Source organism: Arvicanthis niloticus, chromosome 15 (assembly GCF_011762505.2).
Source record: "Arvicanthis niloticus isolate mArvNil1 chromosome 15, mArvNil1.pat.X, whole genome shotgun sequence".
Lineage (NCBI taxonomy): Eukaryota > Metazoa > Chordata > Mammalia > Rodentia > Muridae > Arvicanthis > Arvicanthis niloticus.
Genome location: NC_047672.1, coordinates 23,951,690 through 23,975,482, shown reverse-complemented (window position 1 = coordinate 23,975,482; position 23,793 = coordinate 23,951,690). Strand labels below are relative to the sequence as shown.

The 23,793-nt window shown below is 47.0% G+C and overlaps 1 protein-coding gene and 1 long non-coding RNA gene across 3 annotated transcripts in view; one reads left to right on the top strand and one right to left on the bottom strand.

Annotated features, from left to right (window-relative positions):
• LOC143434527 (uncharacterized) overlaps positions 1-23,793 on the bottom strand; it is a 28,484-nt gene that overhangs the window by 3,267 nt on the left and 1,424 nt on the right. Inside the window, exons 2-4 of the long non-coding RNA XR_013104058.1 lie at positions 13,628-13,985; positions 10,905-10,999; positions 2,834-3,013 (exon numbers count right to left, since the gene is read on the bottom strand). This is a non-coding gene — a long non-coding RNA (uncharacterized LOC143434527). The remainder of the gene's footprint in view (positions 1-2,833; positions 3,014-10,904; positions 11,000-13,627; positions 13,986-23,793) is intronic.
• On the top strand, positions 6,755-20,376 carry Adck2 (aarF domain containing kinase 2). 2 transcript variants are annotated; one of them, XM_034519533.2, is made up of 8 exons: positions 6,755-8,104; positions 9,245-9,391; positions 12,556-12,684; positions 13,689-13,784; positions 16,278-16,529; positions 18,190-18,318; positions 19,479-19,532; positions 19,993-20,376. In XM_034519533.2, exons 1-8 carry the CDS (start codon positions 7,199-7,201, stop codon positions 20,131-20,133), a joined length of 1,854 nt encoding a protein of 617 aa, XP_034375424.1. In that variant the 5' UTR covers positions 6,755-7,198; the 3' UTR covers positions 20,134-20,376. The 2 variants fall into 2 exon arrangements, with proteins under 2 accessions (XP_034375424.1, XP_034375425.1); XM_034519534.2 differs by having other exon boundaries at positions 6,777-8,104; positions 16,278-16,379.

The window sequence follows — 23,793 nt, the reverse complement described above, 5'->3', positions numbered from 1 at the left end:
ACTAGGGTTGCTACTGCCACCACAACTTGCAGGCAGGCAGGCCACCCAGCTGCTACGGAATCTAGTGGTTTTTTTTTTTTTTTTTGAGAGGTATCCACTGGTCTTTTCCAGGGCCCCAGGTTCTGTGTTAGGACTCCCTTTGCTACCCCTCCATTCTCAGCCACGTACAGGTGGAAAGGCTTGGACACATCAGGAAGTCCCAGAGCAGGGGATGATTAAAGCCATCCCCTTGATGGTGTCAAAAGCAGCCTGCTCTTTCTCTCCCCACTCAAATGGCCTATCACTTTTAGTCAATGGATAGAGGGGGTGCTGCCATCTTGGTGAACCCTGGGATCCATAATCGACAGATCCCGGCTGTCCCCAGGAATTCCCTTACTTGTTTGGCATTTGAGGGAAGGGGGATGTGAAACATAGTGTCTTTTCTCACCTCTGACAGCGATCACTTTCCATCTCTGAGCAGATACCCCAAATGAGTGACCTGTTTTCTGCAGATCTGGGCCTTCTTAGCAGAGGCTCTGTAACCTAGTTTTTCCAGTTCAGTTAGTAATCAACAGGCTCCATCGAGGCAATGTGTGTCTGTTAGGGGCAGCCAGGAGAATGTCATCTATGAATTGAAGAAGGGTTACCTGGGGGTTCTCTGGTCTGAATGGGGCAAGATCCTGGTGTAGAGCTTCATCAAAGATGGTAGGGGAGTTCTTGAACCCCTGTGGAAGCCAAGTCCATGTTAATTGTCCAGATATTCCTGATTCCAGGTCCTCCCATTTGAAAGTAAAAATTCATTGGCTTCTCTGGCTCAGTCAGAGGCAGAAGAAGGCCAGTACAGTGTACCAAGTCCTTTCTGGGGGGAGAAAGCTCAACAAATTATACGGATTTGGTACTGTGGGATGTAAGTTCATCACCTGCTTGTTCACCTCATGCAGATCTTGTACCGGTTGATAGTCGTTGGTACCTGGTTTCCGTACTGGGAGCAGGGATGTGTTCCATGCTGACTGACACCTTTTAAGTATCCCCAGACCTAGCAATCTGAGGATATGAGGTCTAATTTCATCTCCAGCTTCTTTACTCATGGGATACTGATGGACTGTTAGTGGGATGGCTAAGACTTTCAGCTCTACATGGACCCCTGGCTGGTTCTTAGCCTCACCCATGCTTGCGGTTTCCACCCATGCCTGAGGGAACTGATTCAGCCACGGAAGACCCCCAAACTCGGGAGACCCTTACTCAAGTCTCAGGAAGTTGCGACCACCCACAAACTCCAAGACACCATACCTGGATGCAATCGCCAGAGGTTTATTAGGGAAGAGAGCTGGCAGCCAGTGGCCAAACTGCACACTCGCGCAGGAGTAGAGTTTGACCAAGCCAGCCAGTCTGAGGAGGATTTTAAAGGGGAAAACCACAAACCAGGGGAGTGGAAAGGGGGGTTGAGGGGTTGTCAAGGATACATAACATAAAAATAGTGGAACATTTCAGAGGAACTCACCCTAAATGATTTAGAGTCATGTGAAAATCACTCTGCACACTCAAAAATTTCTTCTCAAAAATGTAGTTTTACCATGTCACTGTGCCCTACCCTGTCATTACCAACTATTTCAGGTTAACTATTTTTCACTTGTTCCGGCTATAGCCCCACCTAGATGACTTGCATCTTTCTCTGTGGTCAGGAATGTGTCTTCTTGCTTTGGGCTTTCCCTACCCTGAGGCTTGAGGAATGTTAATCCAGCAAGTGTCCTCTGATTCAGGGATAATGCCCTCCACCCGGAATGTGTCCTGAGGCAGTGACAGTAAATATATATATATATATTTCATAAAATGGTCTTTATAATTTTTCACTCTACACCACCATCCCATATCTCTGGGATTTTCTTTTGGGTGGTCAAAGAGGCGATATTCATCCTTGAGTTTTACAGTCAACACATGTAACACATTTCTTTGTCTGTCTTTTACTTGGGGGCCTTCTGGAAGAAAGTGAATCTGGGCTCCAATTTTTGCAAGCAGGAGAGGGTCCAGGCGCATTCTGGAATGACTAAGAACAAGTGGGACACCCGGCCCATGCGGAGATCCACTGTCCTTTGGGTGGCCCATGAATATTGTTTATTGCCAGTAGCTCCCTGGACCCACAACCTCTTGCCAGACAATGGACCCATGGTTTGTAAAAGGACCGAATGTTGGGCCCCGGTAGCCACCAGGACCTGGGTGGGCTTCCTCTCCATTCTCAGGGTTGCCCTGGGCTTGGGGAGGGGGTCCAAGCCCTGTCTTCCCTAGTCACTGTCTTTGCCCAGAACCAGTATTTTGTGGTTTGGGGCTTCCTCTCAGGCATGGTGGGCTCTATCTATCTCCCCTTTTCTTCAGGCAATCTTTTGCCCAGTGCTTTTTTTTTTTTTTTTTTTTTTTTTTTTTTTTTTTTTTTTTTTTTTTTTTTTTTTTTTGCAATAGACCCACTGATTCTTATCTAAAGGCCTCCTTTGGTTGCCTGGTACTCTCTTGCCTGGCTCTCGACTTTCTCTAATTACTGTGGCCAAAATTCTAGTCAAGTTCTTTTCCTGTCTTTTTTTCTTCTTCAGTTCCCTAGCTTCCTGCTCTTTCTGCTTCCCCTCTTCCTTCTCTTCCTCAGTCTCTTTGTTATAGAATACCTTCTCAGCAGATGCAGGGTCATAGGGCATGAACTGGTGGAAAGCCTCCATCAGCCGTTCTAGGAAGGCTGAGAGGGATTCGGTAGGCCCTTGGACTGTTTCCCTTATGTTAGCCAAATTAGTGGGGCACCGTGCAGCCCCCCCCCACCCCCGGACCGGACCTGCCATTAGAGCCTGGCGATAGACTTTCAAGTGCTACCTACCGTCAGTCTTGTTGAAATCCCAATTTGGTCTCATCAGTGGGGATCCTGCATCTATCTCGTTCTGTAGGGGAGTGGGTCTTCCATCTGTCCCAGGAACGTTTTTCCTGGCTTCCGAGATGACACGCTGCCTTTACTCAGTAGTAAAGAATGTAAGAACTGCTGACAATCATCCCAACTGGGCTGATGTGAAAAAAGGAGAGAATCAATCAGGTTTATCGGAGTCTGGAGGTTTTCAGAAAAAGAAGAGTTATGAGTCTTCCAGTTATAGAGATCCGCCGATGAAAAGGGTCAATACTGGAAAGGCTGGTTACCCTGGGCATCAGGGGGCCCATAGGCTGGCAGAGGCAAGACAGTAGTCTCAGGGATCCCCACTTGCCTACTCCAAGTCCTAGCAGCCAGACCCTCTTAGCCCCCTTCTGCTGGGGGGTGGGGGACAAGGGTTTCACCAGAGCTGTGCTCCTCTGTGCTGCTGGAGTTGCAGTTGGGGCCACTGTTGGGGGGAGCATAGGGGGGTAAGGAGGAGGGGGATATAATAAGAGGTGGGCAGCATCTGAGGTGGGTAAGATCTTCTTTTCTCCTACAGGATGTGAGGCTTTCTTCTCATCACTGTCCTTCAGTTTGAATACCTCAGTCTTCAGTAGACCTGAAAGTGAAACAAATGGGCAGACCCATGGTGGGGGGGGGGGAGAGAACCAAGTTTTCCCAGACAGTTATTGTTGAGGCCCAAGCTCGAGTCCATGTTCGGGCGCCAAAATAATGTTGGGGACCGCACTAGCCCCAAGTTGGGACGGCCAAAATAAATGTTGCAGCCCAGGCAAAATGTTGAGGCCTGGGCCGACCCACGTTTGGGCGGCCACTGTATCCCGGCCCAAGCTGCTGCTCCGGTCTGCAGGTCGGGTTTCAGCAAGAGCGAGGGTGAGGGCAGATTCTACCTAATGTCTGATGTGTATGAATCTCTCTCTCTGGTCTGATGTCTGGTTCTGTCTTCTATAGTCTGATTCTAAGCCACGCCTCTAAGTTACACCTTTAATCATGCCCTTAGGTCTTGTCTCTAACTCTGATCTCTATACTTCTAAGTCACACACCTTTAATCTCACACACTTTTAATCTCAAGGTATCTAAACCAAGATTATCGGAGTGTTCTCAGCTGTTGTAGGCTCTTGTAATTCAAGTCTCATGTCAGGGTATATGGCTCAAGATGGCTGCAAAGCTGATAGCCGCTTTCTGCTAAAAGTCGGCCCCCAACAAGTTATATAGGGGATATGGTCTGGATGCCCACCGGGACCCTTCTGAAAAACTTTCCCTTTAATCTGTCTAACTTTCTCTAGAAAGAAGGATTCCTCCAGTGGCCATCCCATCTGAAAAGATGGCCATTCTGAAGTACATAGTGTCTGCCATTTCTATTTCTTTACTCCTACTGACAGATTTTGAGCTCTAGTCTTAACTTCAGTCCAGTGATCAAGAGTCAAAGAGAGAGGGGTAGTGAGTGAGCGTCTGTCCCATGATAGGTAACACAGTAGATTCTGTCCAAAATAACATCAGTCAGAGTCCAAGAACACAAAGAACAACAACCAACACAGACTGCTCACCCCTGTCACAGGTGCATAAATCAGGTTATACAGACAATCAAGACATAGGAAAAAAAAAAAGCCAGTGGAAGAATCCAGTAACCAGATGACTTGGCCAGACTACACTGGACCAAATCTAACAGATTTCTAACACCACCAGCAATGAACAACACACGAATGTCTGACACATGGGACTGCCACAAGAGAGCAACAGACACTGCCTCCAGGCGGTGGTGGCTGTGAGACCACCTTCAGACGGAGAAGGGTCTTTAACCAGACAACTTGGCCAGCTTACACTGGACCAAATCTAACAGATTCAGACCCTATCTCCCAGACAGACTTTGGGGTGTCCCCCAAAGTCTTGTGGCCTGTGACGTGTGCGTACATCTACCTTCCCTGTTGCTTCCACTCCCACAAATTCCCTCCTAGAACTTGTAACCTGACCCTATCCCAGGATCCCAAACAAACTGCTCTCTGTGGCTTGTCCAGTTCTTGCCCCTGCCACGAGCACAGAAGCCAGGCTACACAGACGGTCGCCCCTGCCACTGGCGCCCCTGCCATGGGCACAGAGACTTCACAGACACAAAAACAAAGAACAGAGAGCACACAGACCTCCACGAACGAGTGTGGACTTCCAATCCCTGAAGTCGTGGGGTTCTGAAAGAGTGTATCTCGGTGGGACCTCCAAAATGTTGGACTCTAAAATCCAAAACCAGGGGACACACTCCCCCAGAAACTCACACGTATGTGATTCACTGCAATAATATGAGGTTTAATGAGAATAATAATAATCCAGTGCACGGGGGTCCTCTCGAATGCAGGCAAGAAGAACCCTGAGTTGAGGTTAAGGGTAGTTTTTATACAGTTTAAGGGGTGAACTAGGGAAACAGTGACTAGGCACAATATGATTGACTTTTAAACTGATTGGTCTTTGGGGAGTGGGGTGGCAAGGACCTCCATTGTAAGTGGCAAGGATTGGTCTGTCCTGGTGCTCTGGGCCTTTCTTGCCTGCAGTTGGGTTCCCTCCCCTGTGGTCTGTGGAATGTTAATCTGATTCTCCCTTCCTCCTCTGAATGTTAATCTGGCAAGTGTCTTCAGGCTAAGGAATGTGCTCCTCCCAGGATGTGTCCTGGGGCAGTTAATTTTTAAGTTTAACTGAATTCCTACAGTATACCCCATATTTTAGAGTTAGGTACTAGGTTGTTATTGACCCTACAGGAAGAACCATTGGCCACTCTGCCATTCCTGTGTATTAGTGGCCCTGATCCTACATTTGGGGAAATTACTTTATCTTCTGAGACTTCTGGATGGCCCGGGGGTGTGTCTTAAGGTTGAGTAAAATGTCCAGTGATAGGAACCCTGGGCCTTGTCCTTGTTTCTCTTTTCCCCATAATCCTTTTCACCTGTGATGCCTTTAAATTACCCTTGGCCAGACTTTTGTGCAAATTTCTTTCCACACAGGGACAAAAGCTGTTGACAGGTATAGGGACTGTGGTGCTTCAGAGCAGGCGGCCTTATAAATCCTAGAGAGCTGAGACGAAATTGCAAGCCCTTCCCTGGCTGTGTAGGCTTAGTTCCTATGCTCTATCACCGCCTACCAACTCCAAGTCCCCCACAACCCCACAAGAACAGGGCTGTCCAACACAGGCACACATGCACACATCTCAGAACATCAAGTCTTTCCCACCTTGGAGTTTTCATTTGGCCTCTCTCCCAACAACTTTCTTCTCCAAAGTAGCCCCGCCTTATGGTACTACCTGCTCCTCACTGCTTCCGTGGCCCTTGCTACATTTTAATTTTTATCAGATTTATTTTGTATGTGGGGGACACGACTTAAAAGAATTGGTGATCTCTTTCTTTCATGTAGAGTCCAGGGATCGAACTCATTTATTTCGTCTGGCATGACAGAAAGTATGGTTACCTATCTAGTTTAGTACATTTTATTTTGATTCAACAAATATTAGTCTAAATTCAAGAAAGTCTGATTTGGCTCAGTAAGTATAATTTAACTGTATAAGTCATTCCCTATGATCTAAACACTATCGCTAAGTGTGAGACTCAAGAACCCTGGACCTGCACCTAGCAGCTGAAAGTCTCTCTCTTGGACCCACCTGCAATATACCGAGTAGTTTAATATTTAAACTTTAAGGATTTTAAATTAACTTTTAGGATTTTAGGATTTAAAGTTTTATTTTAGGATTTAAGTTACGAGGCTGTGAAGAGGAGAGGCAGACGAGGAAAAGAGGGCTACAGAGCTCGCTTCTATGTTTTGCTCTAAATTCCGACAGGGACTCGGTGTGCGCAGGCGCTTTTGCTCTGGTTTGCGCCGCGGCCCCTTTAAGGAACGTGTCGTGGGCAGAGAGGGCGGACCCAGGTACCGGAAGCCGGGGGCAGCGCTGCTCTGGACGCTGAGTTCTCTGCCTGGCTCTGCCTCCCGGCTCTGTGCTGGCCCGGAGCGGTCGGGTTGGCTTCTCCGCCGCCCCCCGGGAGCCTGGACCGTGCGCCCGCCGGAGCGCTCTTCTCCGGTCTTCCCGCGGCCCTCGAAGGCCTCGCCGCCCGCTCTAGGCCGTGGGTCCGCATCTTCATCCCTGGCGCTCGGTGACTCCGGCACTCTAAGCTCTGGCGCTGGACAGCTTGTCATCCATGGTCCCAGGCTCAGGTCCCCGTTTCCCCCTCTCCTCCTGAGCTGCGCTGGGGGGCGCGGTCCGACTCATCCCCGCTTCGCCCCGGAGCGTCTCCACAATGGCTTCCCTTTAGGTCGAGGGCAAGCAAGCCTAGGCCCGGGGGTCTGGAAAGGATGGTGACCCCATGGCGTTTGTCTGTCAGGGTCTGCTTGTCACACTTAAGATACTTTGAGTTCAGAAAGGAACTTGGGTTTTCCAGACCCCTGGGATGCTCTCGCAATGCCAGACTATGTTGGTTTCTGCTAGGTACTTTGCCCAAATTCATCTCAGCCCATGGCAGTGCTGGAGAGGGGGCGCCTGGCCCCTTGTGTCAGAGAAAGACTCACTGGAGTGACCTAGCTGAAAATGGATTAGTGGAGAAGATGGCCCAAGAAGGGCCTCTGACCCGTGTCTTACTGTGTCTCCGCCTAGGGCTCCGCGCTGGTGTGCTCTTGGTGAAATTCTTCCCCCTCCTCTTCTTGTACCCTCTCACCTACCTGGCCCCTGGCCTCTCCACCCTCTGGCTCCATCTGCTTTTCAAAGCTACAGAGACCTCAGGCCCAACATATATCAAATTGGGGCAATGGGCCAGCACCCGGCGCGATCTCTTTTCAGAGGCTTTCTGTGCCCAATTCTCCAAGCTGCATGTCCAGGTGACCCCCCACCCTTGGGCAAGGACGGAATACTTACTTCAGCAGGCATTTGGGGAGGATTGGGGCAGCCTCCTCCTTTTCGAGACCCGGGAACCTGTGGGTTCAGGTTGTGTGGCTCAAGTGTACAAAGCGTTCGCTAGTGTTTCCTTCCTGGAGAAGGACAGAATCTGGAGACTGGGGGAGCTTTCTGTCCCAGGAACCAGAGCAGTTGGGATGCAGAGAGAGCCCTTTATGCAAGACTGGAAGCCTTCAGAAAACCTTGCTGACGAAGCATTTATAGAAAAGCTGCTTCTCCCTAAAGCTGACCTTGGTAGCTCAGAAGCGGGTGTATCTCAGCCTCCTGGTCATCCACCTAAGTCAGATCACCTCATCCCAGTGGCAGTGAAAGTAAGTGCTTTCACAACTCGGGCCTAGCGCTTCTTTAATCAAGTACCCTCTGAGCTGTCTGTCCCAGATCAGAAACAGACCCCAATGAGAGTCACATTGCTTTCTGTTTGAAGACTGAGTTTTCCTTCTCCAAAAATGCTTGGGGATGCAAATGTTTGGATTTTATATGTTTCTGGTTTGTAGAGTATTTGTATATCTTCGATGAGATAGCCTGGGATAGGACCCAAGTCTAGACATGAAATATGGAATTCATTTAGGTTACACACACACTCCACAACTTCGTGTAGAACACAAATCATTTCATGCAATATTTTCAGTGCACTTCTGTAATGACCTTACATCACCAGAGGTCATGTCAGTCCTTAACCGGGTCAGATTTTTGAAGCATTTTGAATTTGGATTAGATCTGCTCCACCTTTATTCTTGTTAGTTCAGCCAATCCCTGTTAAATTCAAGGTATTTCTTTTCTTTTCTTTCTTTTTTTCCCTCATAGCGAGGATTGAACCTAAGGGGCAGTCAAACTTAGTTCATACATGTTAGGCAGGCAGGCTCTCAACCACGGAGGTTTATTGTGAGGCCTCATTCTGCCTTTATTTGTATACAAGGCCTTGCTATGTTAATTGCTCTCCCAAGTAGCAGGGATTGCAGGAACCACTAGGCCTTCCGGCTCAAGTTTGTTCTTTCTTTTTTCTTTTCTTCTCTTTTTTTTTTTCTTTTATTTCTTTCTCTCTCTCTCTTTTGAGGTAGATTTTTACTATGTAGCCCCTTGGCTGTCCTGGAGCTTACTATGTAGACCAGGCTGGCCTCAAACCCACAGAGATCTGCCTGCCTCTGCTTCCTGAGTGCCGGGATTCAAGATGTATTCCTCCACAATAGGCCCTGATTGCATTTCTTGACTTCAGGGAGCAGTGGTGCGAATAGTCTGAAGGAGGAAAAAAAGACTTGGGTTTTGCTACTTCTGGGGAGGAGGGACCACCACCACCCAGTAGCATCAGGGGTATTGGGTTACTTCGCTTTGTTTTGTAGAGAAGCACTCTGGCTGTTTTGAAGGTGGGGGGTGGGGGGGCAGGGGCGGCTATGCTGGCTAGGTAAGATGTTTCCTCCTGATCCCCTGTCTTGTCTCATGGTTCTTTCTGGCAGGTGTTACACCCAGGCTTGCTCTCTCAGGTACACATGGATTTACTGCTGATGAAGATCGGCAGCAAAGCCCTGGGGCTTTTACCAGGAGTCAAATGGCTTAGCTTGCCTGAGATCGTCGAGGAATTTGAGAAGCTAATGGTCCAACAGGTGAATCCTTCTCAGCTGTAAATAGCACCTAACATAGCTCTTGCTATTAGCAGTTGCTTATGAACCAGGTAAATGATGAGTGAGTAGGTAATTTCCCAGTATGTTGTGCAGAACACGATCTGTTAGTCAAGGTGGGCAGTGCTATCGGTTGAAACAAGAAATAGTCCAGTCCGCCAACGTCATGCAGCTAGGCTACCTCTTGCTTATATTCAGGTAACCTGAGGGAAGAGAGGAGTTCAGCTTTGAAGCAGTATTAGGACCCATTTTCTTTGCAAGATTGGCACTGCCATGACACTTGGGAAAACAGAGCCTGTGCTGCCTGTCACCACAAAGGCCAACGAGTAGAGACAAAAGTTGAACCAACCGTAGCATTTTCTCTTGTACATTTTTATTTTTGTGTGGGTATGTGGTGATGGGTAGCCATGGTCATGCCATGGCATGTATATATAAGTCAAAGGACACCTTTGAGGAGTCAGTCCTCCCCTTCCACAGTGTGGGTCCTTGAGGCTGAGGCGCCTATGGCACCAAGTGTTTTTTACCCAGTGAGCCATTTTACTGGCCTAGAGTTGAATCTTTAACTTGTGCTTTATGTAGAGAGTCTGTGATTTGAAAAGATAATAGATTTAATATCCTTTAAAAAAAAAAAAAAGACCTGCCTTACATATTTTCTCCAGTTAGCAGGCTCTGTGGGGAGGGTTGGGAGTGAGAAACAGTCATGTATCTGGAGCTTAGTCTTGCCCCTCTGAGGGTCAGCCCGTTAGTTGTAGTTTTGAGGCTTGTGCCTCACGGTCCTTGTGCTCTTCCCTCATTCTCTGGCTATCTGGGCTTGGGTAGTTCTAGAAACACTAAGTCTATCTAGTGTCCAGTTATCAACCTTGTACTCCATAGCATCTGAATGAAGGTAGAGAGAGCACAGCATCTCTTAACATTGTGTACCTGTGAAGCTATTAATAACAGGGACATATAGATTCCTTTTTGCAATATAGAATACAGGTCTGATACATCTAATCCATCTCTTACTATCTCCACCATAGTCAGTTTGGAATGGCAATGACATGGAAGATGTAAGAGATTTTATGGGTAGGTCAGGAAGTGAGAAACATCTCTTCCTTCCAGTTTATCAATCACATCTCCCAGAGCCCTTGGGAAACACAGTCTCCCTTTGTGTCTGCAGGCAAAGTAAAACTAAATGGGTCATTTTAACTCTGCTCCCTTCAGTGGATGACCTCCAAGACAAGAACACTCACTTTTGTTTTCAGAGATAATTGAGTAGTCAAGGATCTTCTCCCTGTTGGAGACCTTTGGGGGCATTTGCATAAGTAGCCAGACTTAGTAAACTAAGTCCTTCAAATGAGCATCTGGCTCCCTGTTGGGTGGCTTAGGTAGAGGTAGAGTTTCAGAAGCTATGTACCAAGACTTCATTTGTAGCCTCTGAAGGCTCTAACTTCATTTTAGCTTCAATCCTTTTCAGCTTCTAGGCACTTATTTTAATGTTTAGAAAGTATTTGGGTACCTGGTGTAGTTCAGACCTGTAATTCCAGCATTCAGGAGGCAGATGTCTGTGAATTCAAGTCCAGCCCGATACAAATGAGTTACAGGCAGCAGGTTCTGTTTGAAAAAACAGAAACGGACAGTAAAATATCTGGACAATACAATAAAGAAAATATTTGGGCTGTTGGAATAAGTAGCACAACAGGGAATTTTTTGCCTATAGTTCTGGAGACTAGGCCCAGGGCCAAGAGAGATTCTGGATCATGGATGTCTTCACATGGTAGAAGGGGTTAGCATCTCAGGCCTCTTATATAAGGACACTACAGAGCTCTACTCAAGACCTAATCACTTTGTGCAAAGTCCTAATTGGTTATACTATATCCTTGGAAGCTAGCATTTGAATGTAGTGATTTGTGGGGATTGGGAGGTATATGTGTGAAGGGGTGGTATGGCATTCAGACCAGGAGAAAGAGCTTGGTGTCTGTTCTGGAGTAGAACAAGTTTGATAAAAGAGATTACAGAGAAAGTAGCTTCTAGTCTAGCCACTGTCTCTTTTATTTTGACTCTTGGCTTCACCTCCCATCTGAACTTCAGCTCCCATTAGAAGTCTGAAAGACATCAGGGTCTCATTGCTGAAACTCTCATCTCTATATTTTACCCATTTGTCTTAAGCCAGCCTTTCCTGCTAGCTCTGACCCTCAACAGCCCCAGTACATGGCAGGCTGGGTATGTGTGTCTGCGTTCAGTCTCTGGTCATTTGTATGGTCATGTCGTAGTTATTACAGACTCTCAGGATCGAGGAGTATCAGGTCAGCCTGTTTGAGTGTCCAGCACTCTGTAAGACTTGAGTGAGGCTGGATTTGAGATGGTAGAACAAGGTGGGGGTCACCAAAAGAGGAGGATCTAGAGAGGAGCAGGAGCCAAAGCTTCTCCCACCTAAATGTCATTGTAAAGAACATCGATTTCAGGGCTGAAGAGATGGCTCAGTGGTTAAGAGCACTTGCTGCTCTTGCAGACAACTACCCAAAAGCATACAGTGGCTTACAACCTTCTGTAACTCCAGTTCCAAGGCCTCTTTTGACTTCCATGGCAACAGGCATACATGTGTACATGTGGTACCCATACATATATGCACACAAAATATATATATTTAGAGAATGTGGATGTCACCATTCACATGGCACGGATATAGTCAAATAGATTAGGACATAAGTTGGGAAGTTTAGTAAGATAAAAATGGGGTTGGGCATTCAGCCGGAGCAGTTGCTCCAGTGGGTGGAGGGCAAGGGCATCCCCATGTGGAAGTGACTCTAGCACATTGATCATAATGGAAGGAGAGGGGAACAGGGATAGACTAGCTGGGCACTGGGCCACTAAAGAGGGCAATGAGGTCAGATCTTGGGAGATGGAGCAGGACATCCTTTGGTTGGTGTGAAGGGGACCCAAATGTTATCAAAGTATCTGATGTCTGGCTTAGAGGAGTTCATATGCACAGTGGATATTAGTGCTTTCTGTGGTAGCTTTGAGCTGGTTGGTGTGTCGTCTCTGAGGTTCCTGGTAATCTGTAGGGGCCAGGGAAGCTGGTGCAGAAGGAAGCTGACCTGGTCCTCCTGGCGTCTTGAAGTCCTGCTTTCGTCCATACTAACTTTCATCTTTCCCCGCCATCCCTGCAGATAGACCTGCGCTATGAAGCTCAGAATCTAGAACACTTTCAGCACAACTTCCAGGACATGACATCTGTGAAATTCCCCACCCCGCTGCACCCCCTCATCACTAGGGATATACTGGTGGAAACGTATGAAGTAAGAACTTGCTTCTGCTTGTTACCCATAACTGGCTGTTCCCACAGAGGCTTCAGGCTGGAGAGAAGATGTGGTTCTTGGTAAAACTGGGAGGAGGTTGGGAGTGGTAGAGGGTTTGGTCCACACATGCAAGGCCCTGGGTCTATTATCAACACTGCAAAAACCCAATCTACTGTACACCCAAAGCCTTGGAGGAGCGGGTGCAGAAGTGGAGTGAGCTGGTCCTGAGAGCTGCAGGTAGCCTCAGACTGAAGCCTCAGATTGAAAATCTACTCTGCTGTCTTATTAGCTGGTGACCTCATTAGTGCTGTCCCGGGAGTAAGTGACACATTGAAAAACATTTGACCCAGAGAGAGTGCATTTACCTTAGCTGTCATCTAGACTGTCTTATTAACAAATGGTAATGTGATGTCCAGGGACGTGTTTCCTAGCTGTGTAACTCTGAGCCTGTCCTTAGACTTTCTGGGCTGCTCTGTTATGCTCCATCACAGTGGGTTGCCTTGACAACTGAGCCAACTGTTGATTTGCTAGTGGCTCATTCTTCTCACCGCCCTTTCCCTTTCCCTGCTTGAGCCCTAGCTCATGTCTCTGTTGGATTATTATTTCCTTGTTTTATTTGGCTTTGAGACAGTCTCACACATCCCAGGTTGGCCTCAAATTTTCTATGTAGCCAACAATGACCTTAAACTCCTGTTCTTCCTGCCTCTGCCTCCGCCTCCCAGGGGCTGGGGTTATAGGCTTGCACCACCAGGCCCAGCTCCTGGCTGCCTGTCAGCACCTGCTCCTGTCTTTCCCCAGGGCCTCAAGCATCTCTTTCCTCTTAGTAGCAGAGTTGATGGCTGCCAACCCTTGGACATTTCTTTTGAGAAGTATATGAGGGGAATATAAATAGATTAAAACCAATGTGTGAGTAACAAACAGGAAGACAGCACAGATGTATGACCTGGCCAGGGGAGGAGGTGGCGCAGCCATCTGGATAAAGATCTCTCCTTGCTGTCTTTAAGGAGAGTGTTCCAGTGTCCAGCTACCAGCAGGCAGGAATTCCAGCCGACTTGAAGAGGAAGATTGCACAGCTGGGGATCAACATGCTTTTGAAGATGGTGAGCAGGGGGTGCTTCCTGGGTGCTGAGGCTCAGTACACAGGCAGTGTGTCTAAGGGACTCTGCTGGGCACGAGCTGCAAGGGCCAGCCAAGTAGAGAGCTGCAGGTCAAGAACATCAGCTAAGTGGGGCCCCTCCCCAGCTGCTTCTGTGACCCACAGCTTGTGCTGAGTCCTTGCTCTGTGATGTGCATTCTGTGTGCTGTGGAGAGAGTGGTAAGCAATAGTTTAGACCATGGTGCTGCATGTTAGGTACTGTTTTATTCATTCTCCCAGTACTTATGGAGTACCTACTGAATGCTAAGTACTGAATTAAGTGTTACACAGACCCGACCCCATTGTTCACTGGGTAAACTAGTGGTGAAGAAGCACATGGCATCATGGGTCAGTGCCCAAAGATTTGCATGAAGGGACCTTGTTTGGACCCATGGTTTCATTCAGGAAGTAACTCCATGTCAGCAAGAGAGTGGGGGTGGGGAGGCTGTGTCAGCCATGGTAAGACAAATGGTGGACTTGTCCAGAGATAACAGCCTATGCCAAGGCAAGTACACCATCTTAAGTGAAGATTTATTTATTTATTTAGGTTTTTTCGAGACATTAAGTGAAGTTTTAAATCTGCATGATTTTCAATTTATTAAAATGTTTTAATTTTTAAAAGTTTGTCTGGCATCCAGAAAAGGGTTATTAGGTAACCTGGAACTGGAGTTACAGATGGTTGTGAGCTCCTGTGCCAGTGATGGGGTCTAACTCATGTCTTCTGTTTTTTTTTTTTTTTTTTGGTTTTTCGAGACAGGGTTTCTCTGTGTAGCCCTGGCTGTCCTGGAACTCACTCTGTAGACCAGGCTGGCCTCAAACTCAGAAATCCGCCTGCCTCTGCCTCCCAAGTGCTGGGATTAAAGGCGTGCACCACCACTGCCCGGCATGTCTTCTGGAAGAGTAGCTAGTGCTCTTAACCACCAAGCCATCTTTCCAGCTCCAAAGTTTTATTTAAAAAAACAAAGTTACTTTAGTGTGTTTGCATATTTGTGAGCCTGCACATATCACGTGGTATGCATATGGGAGCCAAAGGACTACTTGTAGGAGCCAGTCCTCTCTGTCCATCATGTGGATCCCATGGACAAACTTAGGTGATCAGGCCTGGTGGCCAGTACCTTTACTTACCAAGCTAGCTTCCTGGCCCCTTAATGAATTTTAAAATATCATTCTTTAATCCAGATCAGATGGTGGAGGAGTATGAGGCAGGTACATTAGACATGACAATGGTGACCTCAGGGTGGAGTTGGGTTGGAAGAGTGACATGAGGCAGAAGGTGGGTTGTGGGGGAGTCCAGAGGCAAATGGTGACTCTTTTTTTTTCTTTTTTGAGACAGGGTCTCATGTAGCCAAGCCTGGGCTTGAACTTGCTCTGTAGCAGTGACTTTGGAACTCCTAATTCTAGTTTCTCTACCTCTCCAATGCTAGGATTACAGGGCTATGGTCTGAGTGCACTGGCATGCTGGGATTATAGGATTATGGCCTGAGCGCAGGCACACTGGGCTGATGTTGACTGCAATATATTTGGACCTCCTCATCTTAGAAGCCCTCAGTGAGCTTTTCTCATTCCTGTACATCAGGACGAGGGGGATAAGTAGCAGGCACCTGGCCTCATCACAAGGATTTCTGTCTTCCCTAAGGCTGCAGCAGGGTATCTCAGTGCACCTTGAAGCAGCAGGAAATAACTGCTATATTTGGTGACATAATTAGTAGTCAGAGCTGGGTCTGGGACGTGTCTTGAACCAGGTGTGTGAAAGAAGGCTATGGATGCTCCCAGATACTCAGGACACATAGGCTAGCACTTGGCACCCAGTGATAAACTGAGAAGCCTGCTGATAAGGGCAGGGAAATTGATTGGAGAGGCATTCAGAGGCTTCTTGACTGGTGAGTCAAGAGTTGAGGTTGTCTACCAATGGGATGGGATGCAGAGGAGACAGGGAGGTTTGAAATTGTTGCTTCAGTTCTGAGAAGGAAGTCAGGGGGGTCGGGAGAGCTTCCTGGTGTTGTCTGAGTCACACTGTCACTTCAAGCATTGGAGGCACATTTGAGCTCTCTGGTCTACCCAGGTGATCTACCTATAGATCTGGTATTATCTGAATCCAGATGTTAGTTCTGTTACCTACTGCCTGGGGACAGGGCGGGACATCTGGGGCAGACTCTGAATCTCTGTCCTTATAATTCTAGTACTTGAGAGGTAGAGACAGGAAGATCTATCAGAAGGTGAGGGCCAGGCTGGGTGACACGAGACCTGTCTCATAAAATTAAAACCCAAACCAATTGGAATCAAAATTTCCTGCCCAAATTCTTGTTTGACAGCATCCAGAAGTAAGGGCTTTGTGAAATGCCCACCTCTTTGCCTTGACACAGGCAGCCCACTGTCCCCTAAAACTTTTTCTGCAGGTATCCCAGTGATGCTAGGGTGGGAGGATTGACACAGACCTGAATGGTACAGTCTCTTCCAGATATTTGTGGATAACTTTGTGCATGGAGACCTACACCCTGGAAACATCCTGGTCCAGGGTGCTGATGGAGTGTCCCCAAGCCTGGAGATGCAACAGCAGCAGGTGAATGTCTGTGACACACTGGTGGCTACCATAGCACCTGCCCTGTGCCCATTGCGCCTGGTGTTGTTGGATGCTGGCATTGTGGCAAAATTGCAGGCTTCTGACCTGAGGAATTTCCGGGCAGTTTTCAAGGCTGTAGTGATGGGGCAGGTAAGACCCACTGGGGTTGAGCTTTTAGGCTCTTGGGAACTGAATGTATGCTCCTCATCCTGTGTCACTGGTGAAATCTCATGGTTGCCAGAATGCTGTGGTTAGATTTGAGTGGAACAGGTGTGGGCGTGGCCAATGTGCTGGTCGTCTGGCTTGGCAGCCTGAGGTTGGAACCCATAGTTAGAGAGGCATTCTCTCATGTAGTTTGCAACTGTAACTTCTCTCATTCTGTCAGCAAATTTGTTGGCATGGCAGTGACAGGAAGATTATTATTATTATTTTTAAGATTATTATTTATGTATATGAGCACACCGTCGCTGACACACCAGAAGATGGCATCAGACCCCATTACAGATGGTTGTGAGCCACCATGTGGTTGCTGGAAATTGAACTCATGACCTCTGGAAGAGCAGCCAGTGCTCTTAACTGCTGAGCCATCTCTCCAGCCCGGAGGATTATTTTTAAAGAAGATTATTTATTATTTTATATGTGAGGTGTGAGTACAGGTGCACATGAGACATGAGAGCATGTGATGGGCAGAGGAAAGCTTTTGGGAGTCAGTTCTGTCCTGTAACCCTACACTTCACAGACAGAACTCAGGTCATCAGGCTTAGGTGGCAAGCACCTCCATCCACTGAGCCATCTCACTGGCCGCTTGAGCTTTTTGATCAAACAATGGCTGTCTTTCACCTGTGATCTTTGCTGCAAAGTAAAGGGTGGGAAGGATCCACATCGTAGAGAACATGTCCTCCATGTGGGGCAAGAGGATTGGTTATTGTGGTGTGGGGTATAAGTAGCTTTCCCCAAACACTCTGAGGGATTTTGGAGGTTGGAAGTCATTAGAGAACACAGAGTTTGACAGAGCGTCTGTGGAGCTCAGATGATGTGTTGTAGGGTGGGAAGACACTTCTGACTGCACAGTATAGAAGCTTCCTATGACAAAACTCTGGAAAAAAAAAAAAAAGAGGGCCTTTTTCTTTCCTTCTTTTTTTTTTTTTTTTTTTTTTTTTTTCCTTTTGAAACAGGACCTGACTTTTAACTCACAGGGATCCTCCTGCCTCTGCCTTAGAGCACTGGAATTAAGATGTGCTCCAGTACTTGCAGCTAGAGAGCTGTTTTAAAAAGAAGCAGGATTCAGGGACATCCCTGATTGGCTTTTTGAAGAAGCAAACTAAAGCTGTAGCATGAAGCCAGTTTGAATGTGCCTCCTGCTTAAACAATGGGGTGTAGTATGTGTGGGACCATCTTCCTTAAACAATGGGGTACAGTATGTGAGGGGATCACCAGGAAAGCACTGTGGAGTCTGTGTCCCGGGAGACTGTGGGTGCTTTGGTTGGAGGGAATCAGGGATCTGGGGAAAAGTCTGCATCATAGGGACCAGGAAAGCTCAACCCTCCAGCCTAGCTTGTAAGGCCTGATGGCTCCAACTGGGTCAGTGGTCATCATGGTCATGGAAGTACCCCATGTGAGAGGGAGAAATCTGCATCATTGTTTTAGCAGAGTCCTTAAAATCTTAAAAGGGCCTAGTGGATAGTAGCAGCTGAAAGGGACTGGGGCATGAGAACTGGGCTGTAGAAAAACCAGGTGGAAGCAGCTGAGAGGTAAGAGCATGCAGTATGCTTGCTCTGATCTACAAAGCCACTTTCTTTGCACCCTCCAGGGCCACAGAGTGGCTGAGCTCATGCTGCATCATGCTCAGGCCAATGAGTGCAAAGATGTGGAAAGGTTCAAGGCTGAGATGGCTACACTGGTGACCCAGGCCAGGAAGAACATCGTCACACTGGAAAAGGTAGAGAGGCCGTGTGATTGGTCAGAGCCGCTCTTAAGCAGGAATGAGTGGCGATGGGGGATGGCCTTTGTGGGGCGTTTACAAGGAAGTATGTTTTCGTTTGTGTGTTTGTTTTGATTTTCCCTGAGGTAGCATTTCTCTGAGTAGTCCTGGTTGTCCTGGAACTCAAACTCGATCTGTTGGACAGGCTGGCTTTGAACTCAAGAGTTCCACCTGCCTCTGCCTCCCAAGAGGATTAAAGGCTTTCACCACCATTGCCCAGCCGGAGTGTTTTTTTTTTTTTTTTTTTTTTTTTTTTAAAGATTTATTTATTTTATGTATGTGAGTACACTGTGGTTTTCCTCGGACACTCCAGAGTAGGGCACTGGATCCTATTACACATAGTTGTGAGCCACCATGTGGTTGCTGGGAATTGAACTCAGGACCTCTGGAAGAGCAGATGGTGCTCTTAACCACTGAGCCATCTCTCCAGCTCAAGGAGGTAGAGTTTTTAGTGTAGGTAAAAACCAACCAGCCAGTAAACAGAACCCCAAACTTTTCTTGTTCCCATGTCTTCCAAGAAGCTCAAGGGGCCAACTGAAGTCACAGGCCTCTTGCTGGTAGAACCAGCTTTACTTAGAGAATAGCTGTTGTGGAGATCCCTGACCATACAGGGAAGCGGCATTCCAGAGATGTGCTGTAAGCCTGTGTCCCTCAGTTGGTCTCCCCACAGTTCGTGGTGTGCTCACCTTCAGTTACCTCGCCTGTCTTTGTCGAGTTGATGACCTATATTAGCAGGACTGGCTACGCACAGAGTGGACACTGCTGCAGCTCATCTGGCTTATTCGGATGGTTACAAATCACATACGCATGCATGCATGGCATACACCAGGCAAGCCTCTGTCTCTGCTGCCTCGATACACCCTAGTGTGTTTCCTCCTGGAAGTCTGATTATGGCAAGGGCTGGGGAGAAGCATGGGGTGGGCATGACTTTGAGGTTTCCTTTGCAGGCATTTCTGACTTGAAACTTGAGGTGGGAGTGGGGCCTCTACTGGGAAATTCCTTTTTGATATTTGTTGGGTAGTATTTGTGCACACTTGTGAGTGGAGAGTGTCAAAGGACAGGACCCTGGAAGGGGAAGAGATGCTTCTCGGACTTGACTGGGACCTTTTGTTTTGCAGCTTCATGTTTCCAGCCTCCTGGCCAGTGTCTTTAAGCTACTGATGACCCATAAGGTGAGGTGCGGTTAGGTTAGAGAGAAGTCTGGGGAAAATGGTGGAGTAGGGCACAGGCAGTAAACCCTCTGTTCCTCAGCTTTTTTTGCATAGTGAATGTATTTTTTTTATCTTCTGGTGCAGGCCCAGTGGGCTTGTGGTCCCTTCAGACAAAGAATGGATATCTCAATCTATGTAGTCAAAGTATCTTTAGATGTAGAAAATGTATTTAAAGACATAGAAAGTGTCCAGCCAGATATTTCTATTCTTTCCCTCCTTGGCTTTTGTTAATGGTGCATAGGTAAGGTACCCTTGTCCTGGGTGTCACTAGTAGCCCTAGTATACCCTCCTGACTTCTGGGAGGGAGGTGGGGAGATGGGAGAATCTCATGGACAGCACAAGCAAGCCTCAGAGATGTGGTTGTCCAGGGCATTCAGCTGCATCCTGAGGTCGGAGAAGAACTGCTGCTTTTCTGTTCCAGGTAAAGCTGGAGAGCAACTTCGCCTCCATTGTGGTTGCCATCATGGTGCTGGAGGGGCTCGGCCGCTCACTGGACCCCAAGCTGGACATCCTAGAGGCAGCAAAGCCCTTCCTCCTCAAAGGGCCGGCATCCTTCCTGTGACTGTGGCAGTGCACACACAGTAAGGGCAGATCCCAAGGGTCTGTCCTTTGGCAGCTGAGACACATAAAATTGGGATGTGTGGCAGAATCACCACCACTTTCCCAGTGACCTAGCTTTAGGGTCTGTTTAAAAACTTTGGGTTATTTTAGGGTATATGGGAGGGAAGCTGAAACTGGTGCCAGGGACACTATTTCAGGAAAAATAGTCTGTAGAAGAAGACAAAATACATTTACTTATTTTGTTTTTCTGTTTTCTGCTCCTTAAAAAAAAGTATGTGTGTCTTGTCTGTCTGTCTGTATCTATGTGTATGCAGATGCCTACTGAAGGCCAGGCGAGAGCACTGAGTCCTTTGGAGTTATAGGCATTTGTGAGTGCTGGCAACTGAACTTAGGTCCTCTGAAGAACAGCAAAGTTCTACTAACCACTGAGATATCTCTCCAGCCCTTCCTTGTCCCTCCCTCCCTTTCTTAAATTACATGTACTTATGTAGGAGGAGTGGCTGTGGTGATCAGAACCATAGGGATTTCTAGGAATTGGACTCAGGGCTTCAAGCCCAGCATCGAACGCCATTGGTTTAGCCATCTTGTTGCCTGTTTTTCTTTTTTCTTAACTCTCTACACTCTCTTTGGTCAGGTCCTTTTTGCTGGTGGTTCGTACCTTTATACTTAGGTTAGAAAATGCCGTAAAATCCTGGAGATCACAATTTCCAAAAATGTTTTTGAAAATTATGTATGCAGTTGGGCAGTGGTTTCACACACCTTTAATCCCAGTGCTCCAGAGACAAAGGCAGGCAGATCTCTAGGTTTGAGGCCAGCCTGGTCTACAGAGTGAGTTCCAGGACTGCCTGGACCACACAGAGAAACCCTGTCTTGAAATACTAGGGGTGAGGGGAAGGTCTAGATTTGACAAAAAGTTGAAAATCATTTTAAGTTTTATATGGGCACTGTCAATACTAGGAAAATTTTGAAGGCACAATAATCGGCAACTTGGGCAAATTTTAATGGAGTTCAAATTATCTTCTTGACAATTTTTAACATTTGGTAACTTCTTCCTGAATGTATTTTTCAATGTTAAAATAAACTAAGGCTGCTGGTATAGGTTCATAGCGGAGGCTCAATTTACCAGGTTTGCAGTTCAGCCAGCCCCACCTACCCCATCAGTGACTGCTGTGGAGCCAACAGCTTCCTCTCTTTGTTGGTGGGGAGGGGATGTAGCAAGCTTTTAGGAAATAAAGTAAGCATCATTTCTCTTTTCTCATACATCCCCTTTCTGTGACTTACTAAGAAAGATGAGTGAGGGCTGGGAAGACAGTCCAGTGGCTGAATGCAGTCCTGCATTCAATTCCCAGCACCCACATGGTGGCTCAGAACCATCTATAGTGGGATTGGACGCCCTCTTCTGTTATGTAGGAATATGTGCAGACAGCATTCACATTCAAAAGCGAATGAACTTCAGCCTACCTGTAATACTTTAGTAACAGGAAAGGAAAGAGTAACAAAAAAAATAGGAATCTTCCTGAGAACAAGCTCTGAGCCAGATAATCTCTTTGACTTGTGCAGATGAAGGGCTTTGGTGTTCAGAGATTAGTTGTCTTAATTTACAAGGTTAATTGCCACAGCTGAGCTTTGGACTAGATGCCTCCCAATTTCTAAGCTCTTTTCACTGTGTACGTTTTGTGTGTGTGTGTGTGTGTGTGTGTGTGTGTGTGTGTGAGTGATGTGTACATGTAGGTGTTGAGGTCAGAGGACAATGTCAGGTGTTGGTTTTCTCCTTCCACCATGGATTCCGAGGAGAACCCAGCCCTGTAAAAATAACTTTTATTATTTTGTTGTAATTGTTGTCTGGGAAGCTTACGGTCTGTCTGCTAACCTAAACCTAGTCCTGGAAGCTTCTAGCCTCTGTATAATCTGGGTCTAGAATGGTTTCTGCCTCTGAGACCTGCTGCTGAATAAGCTCACCCTTTCTACCATTTTCTAAACTCTGGCTGGCTGATTCAACTCAGCTGTTTTGCCTCAAACTTCTCTCCCAGCTGACTTATTCAACCAGGTTATTCTCTCAGCCTCTGAATTGCTCTGCTTGACCTCAAACTAACTCTAGCAATTGTTTCTAATCTTCTGCCTCCTCCTCATTTTCTTGCTTGTTCTGTCTTTACCTGTGTCTAGCTTGTTCTCTTTTCAATCTGTCTCTGTAAAACTCTCTGGTAACATTGCCTCTTCCTTCTCTATGCCCCCCCCCCCCCCCCCCCCCGCCTCTCTGTCTCTCTCCCTCTGTCTGTCTTTGTCTGTCTCTCTCCTCCACTGTACTGCTCCCCATGGACTCTGCTGTATTCCTGTACTATACCTTCTCTGTCCTGTGTTGTCTCCCCTTTAAGTAGCTTCCCTTTCCTCTCTCTTCTCGTGAGAGTTGGGCATATTCTAGTCTGTCAAATCTTTCTGTGATTCATCACTTTGTGTGCCACTCAATTAGACATCACTTTCAAACATGGGCGCTTCCTTCTACAAGCTAACTTCACGTTTGGGATTAAAGGTGAGTACTAAGGGTGTGTTCTGTATTCCAGCCAGAAGGATTAATGTGTGTCCTAAGGGTGGATTCACACCACAACTAGAAATAGGTTCAATTATCTGTAACAACCCAGGTTATCAGGTGTGCATGGCTAACCTGTTTACACACTGAGCATCTCAGGGCCCTCTGTGACCTCTTAGAAATGTAAACTGTGTTTGTTCTGTGGTCTTGCCTAGAGCTAGATAGTTACATAGTTTGAGAAGTGAGCTTTCCAGAAAGAACTAAACCCTTTCCATTCATGAACTGTCATCTCTTAGTGGTTTGTACAAGATGTTAAAAGGGGTGGTGGACAGTAGCCCAGAGAAAACCATGCCATTGAATATAAACTGGAAAGCCGACTTCCATCCATAGAATTCTACAGATTCAGGGTTCAACCCAAGGCTTGTATTTAGCGACACAGTTTGCCAGTCAAAAGTCAGAATTTGGGAGTCAAAAGTTGGTGGGATGAAGTCAGGTTTAGAAAATGGAGGGGCTATTGTCTTCAAAGCTGCAGCTTTGGGGAGCTAAAGGCTAAAGAAAAGCTATTCCTATTTAGTAAAGCCAGTGAAGCAGTTGAGCAGTTGAGTGAGTAAAGGAGGTAAAGCTGCCTCAGCTGCTGACCTGAGCTCAGTCCTGGACCTCCATAACAAAGGAGAATCCACTTCTGCAGACTGCTCTGACCACCTGTATGCAGTGGCACTGGAGGATCCACAGACATAACTTAATGTAAGCCGGGATCCCAGAGGGCAGAAGAAGAGAATAAACTCCTGATTAATTGTCCTCTGACCTCCACATGCATGCCCATGTACATGTGAGCCCACATATAACAGCACTCAAAATCCTGAGTGTTGTTTGGGTTTAACTCCTAGGACAGGTTTCCTGTTACATACAAGGTCAAAGAGGCCCGTATATTGGCACAGAAGGCAAGTTATTAGTCATATTTGATGCTTCCAAGTCACTAAATTCAAGTCTGGCCTTGATGAGTACTTGACTCTTGAATATCAAACGTCATAGCGATTTTCCAGTGTGTGATGTTGGTAGGCTAATGTTGTAACCTAACACTGCATGTTCTGTAAACAAACAAACCCCAACCATAACATACCAGGGAAGACCTTGCTG

Coding starts and splice junctions, on each gene's coding strand:
- Adck2 (XM_034519533.2), top strand. CDS start 7,199: ATGGTGACCCCATGGCGTTTGTCTGTCAGGGTCTGCTTGTCACACTTA. Junction 8,105..9,244: donor TCATCCCAGTGGCAGTGAAA/GTAAGTGCTTTC, acceptor TCTTTCTGGCAG/GTGTTACACCCAGGCTTGCT. Junction 12,685..13,688: donor TACTGGTGGAAACGTATGAA/GTAAGAACTTGC, acceptor GCTGTCTTTAAG/GAGAGTGTTCCAGTGTCCAG.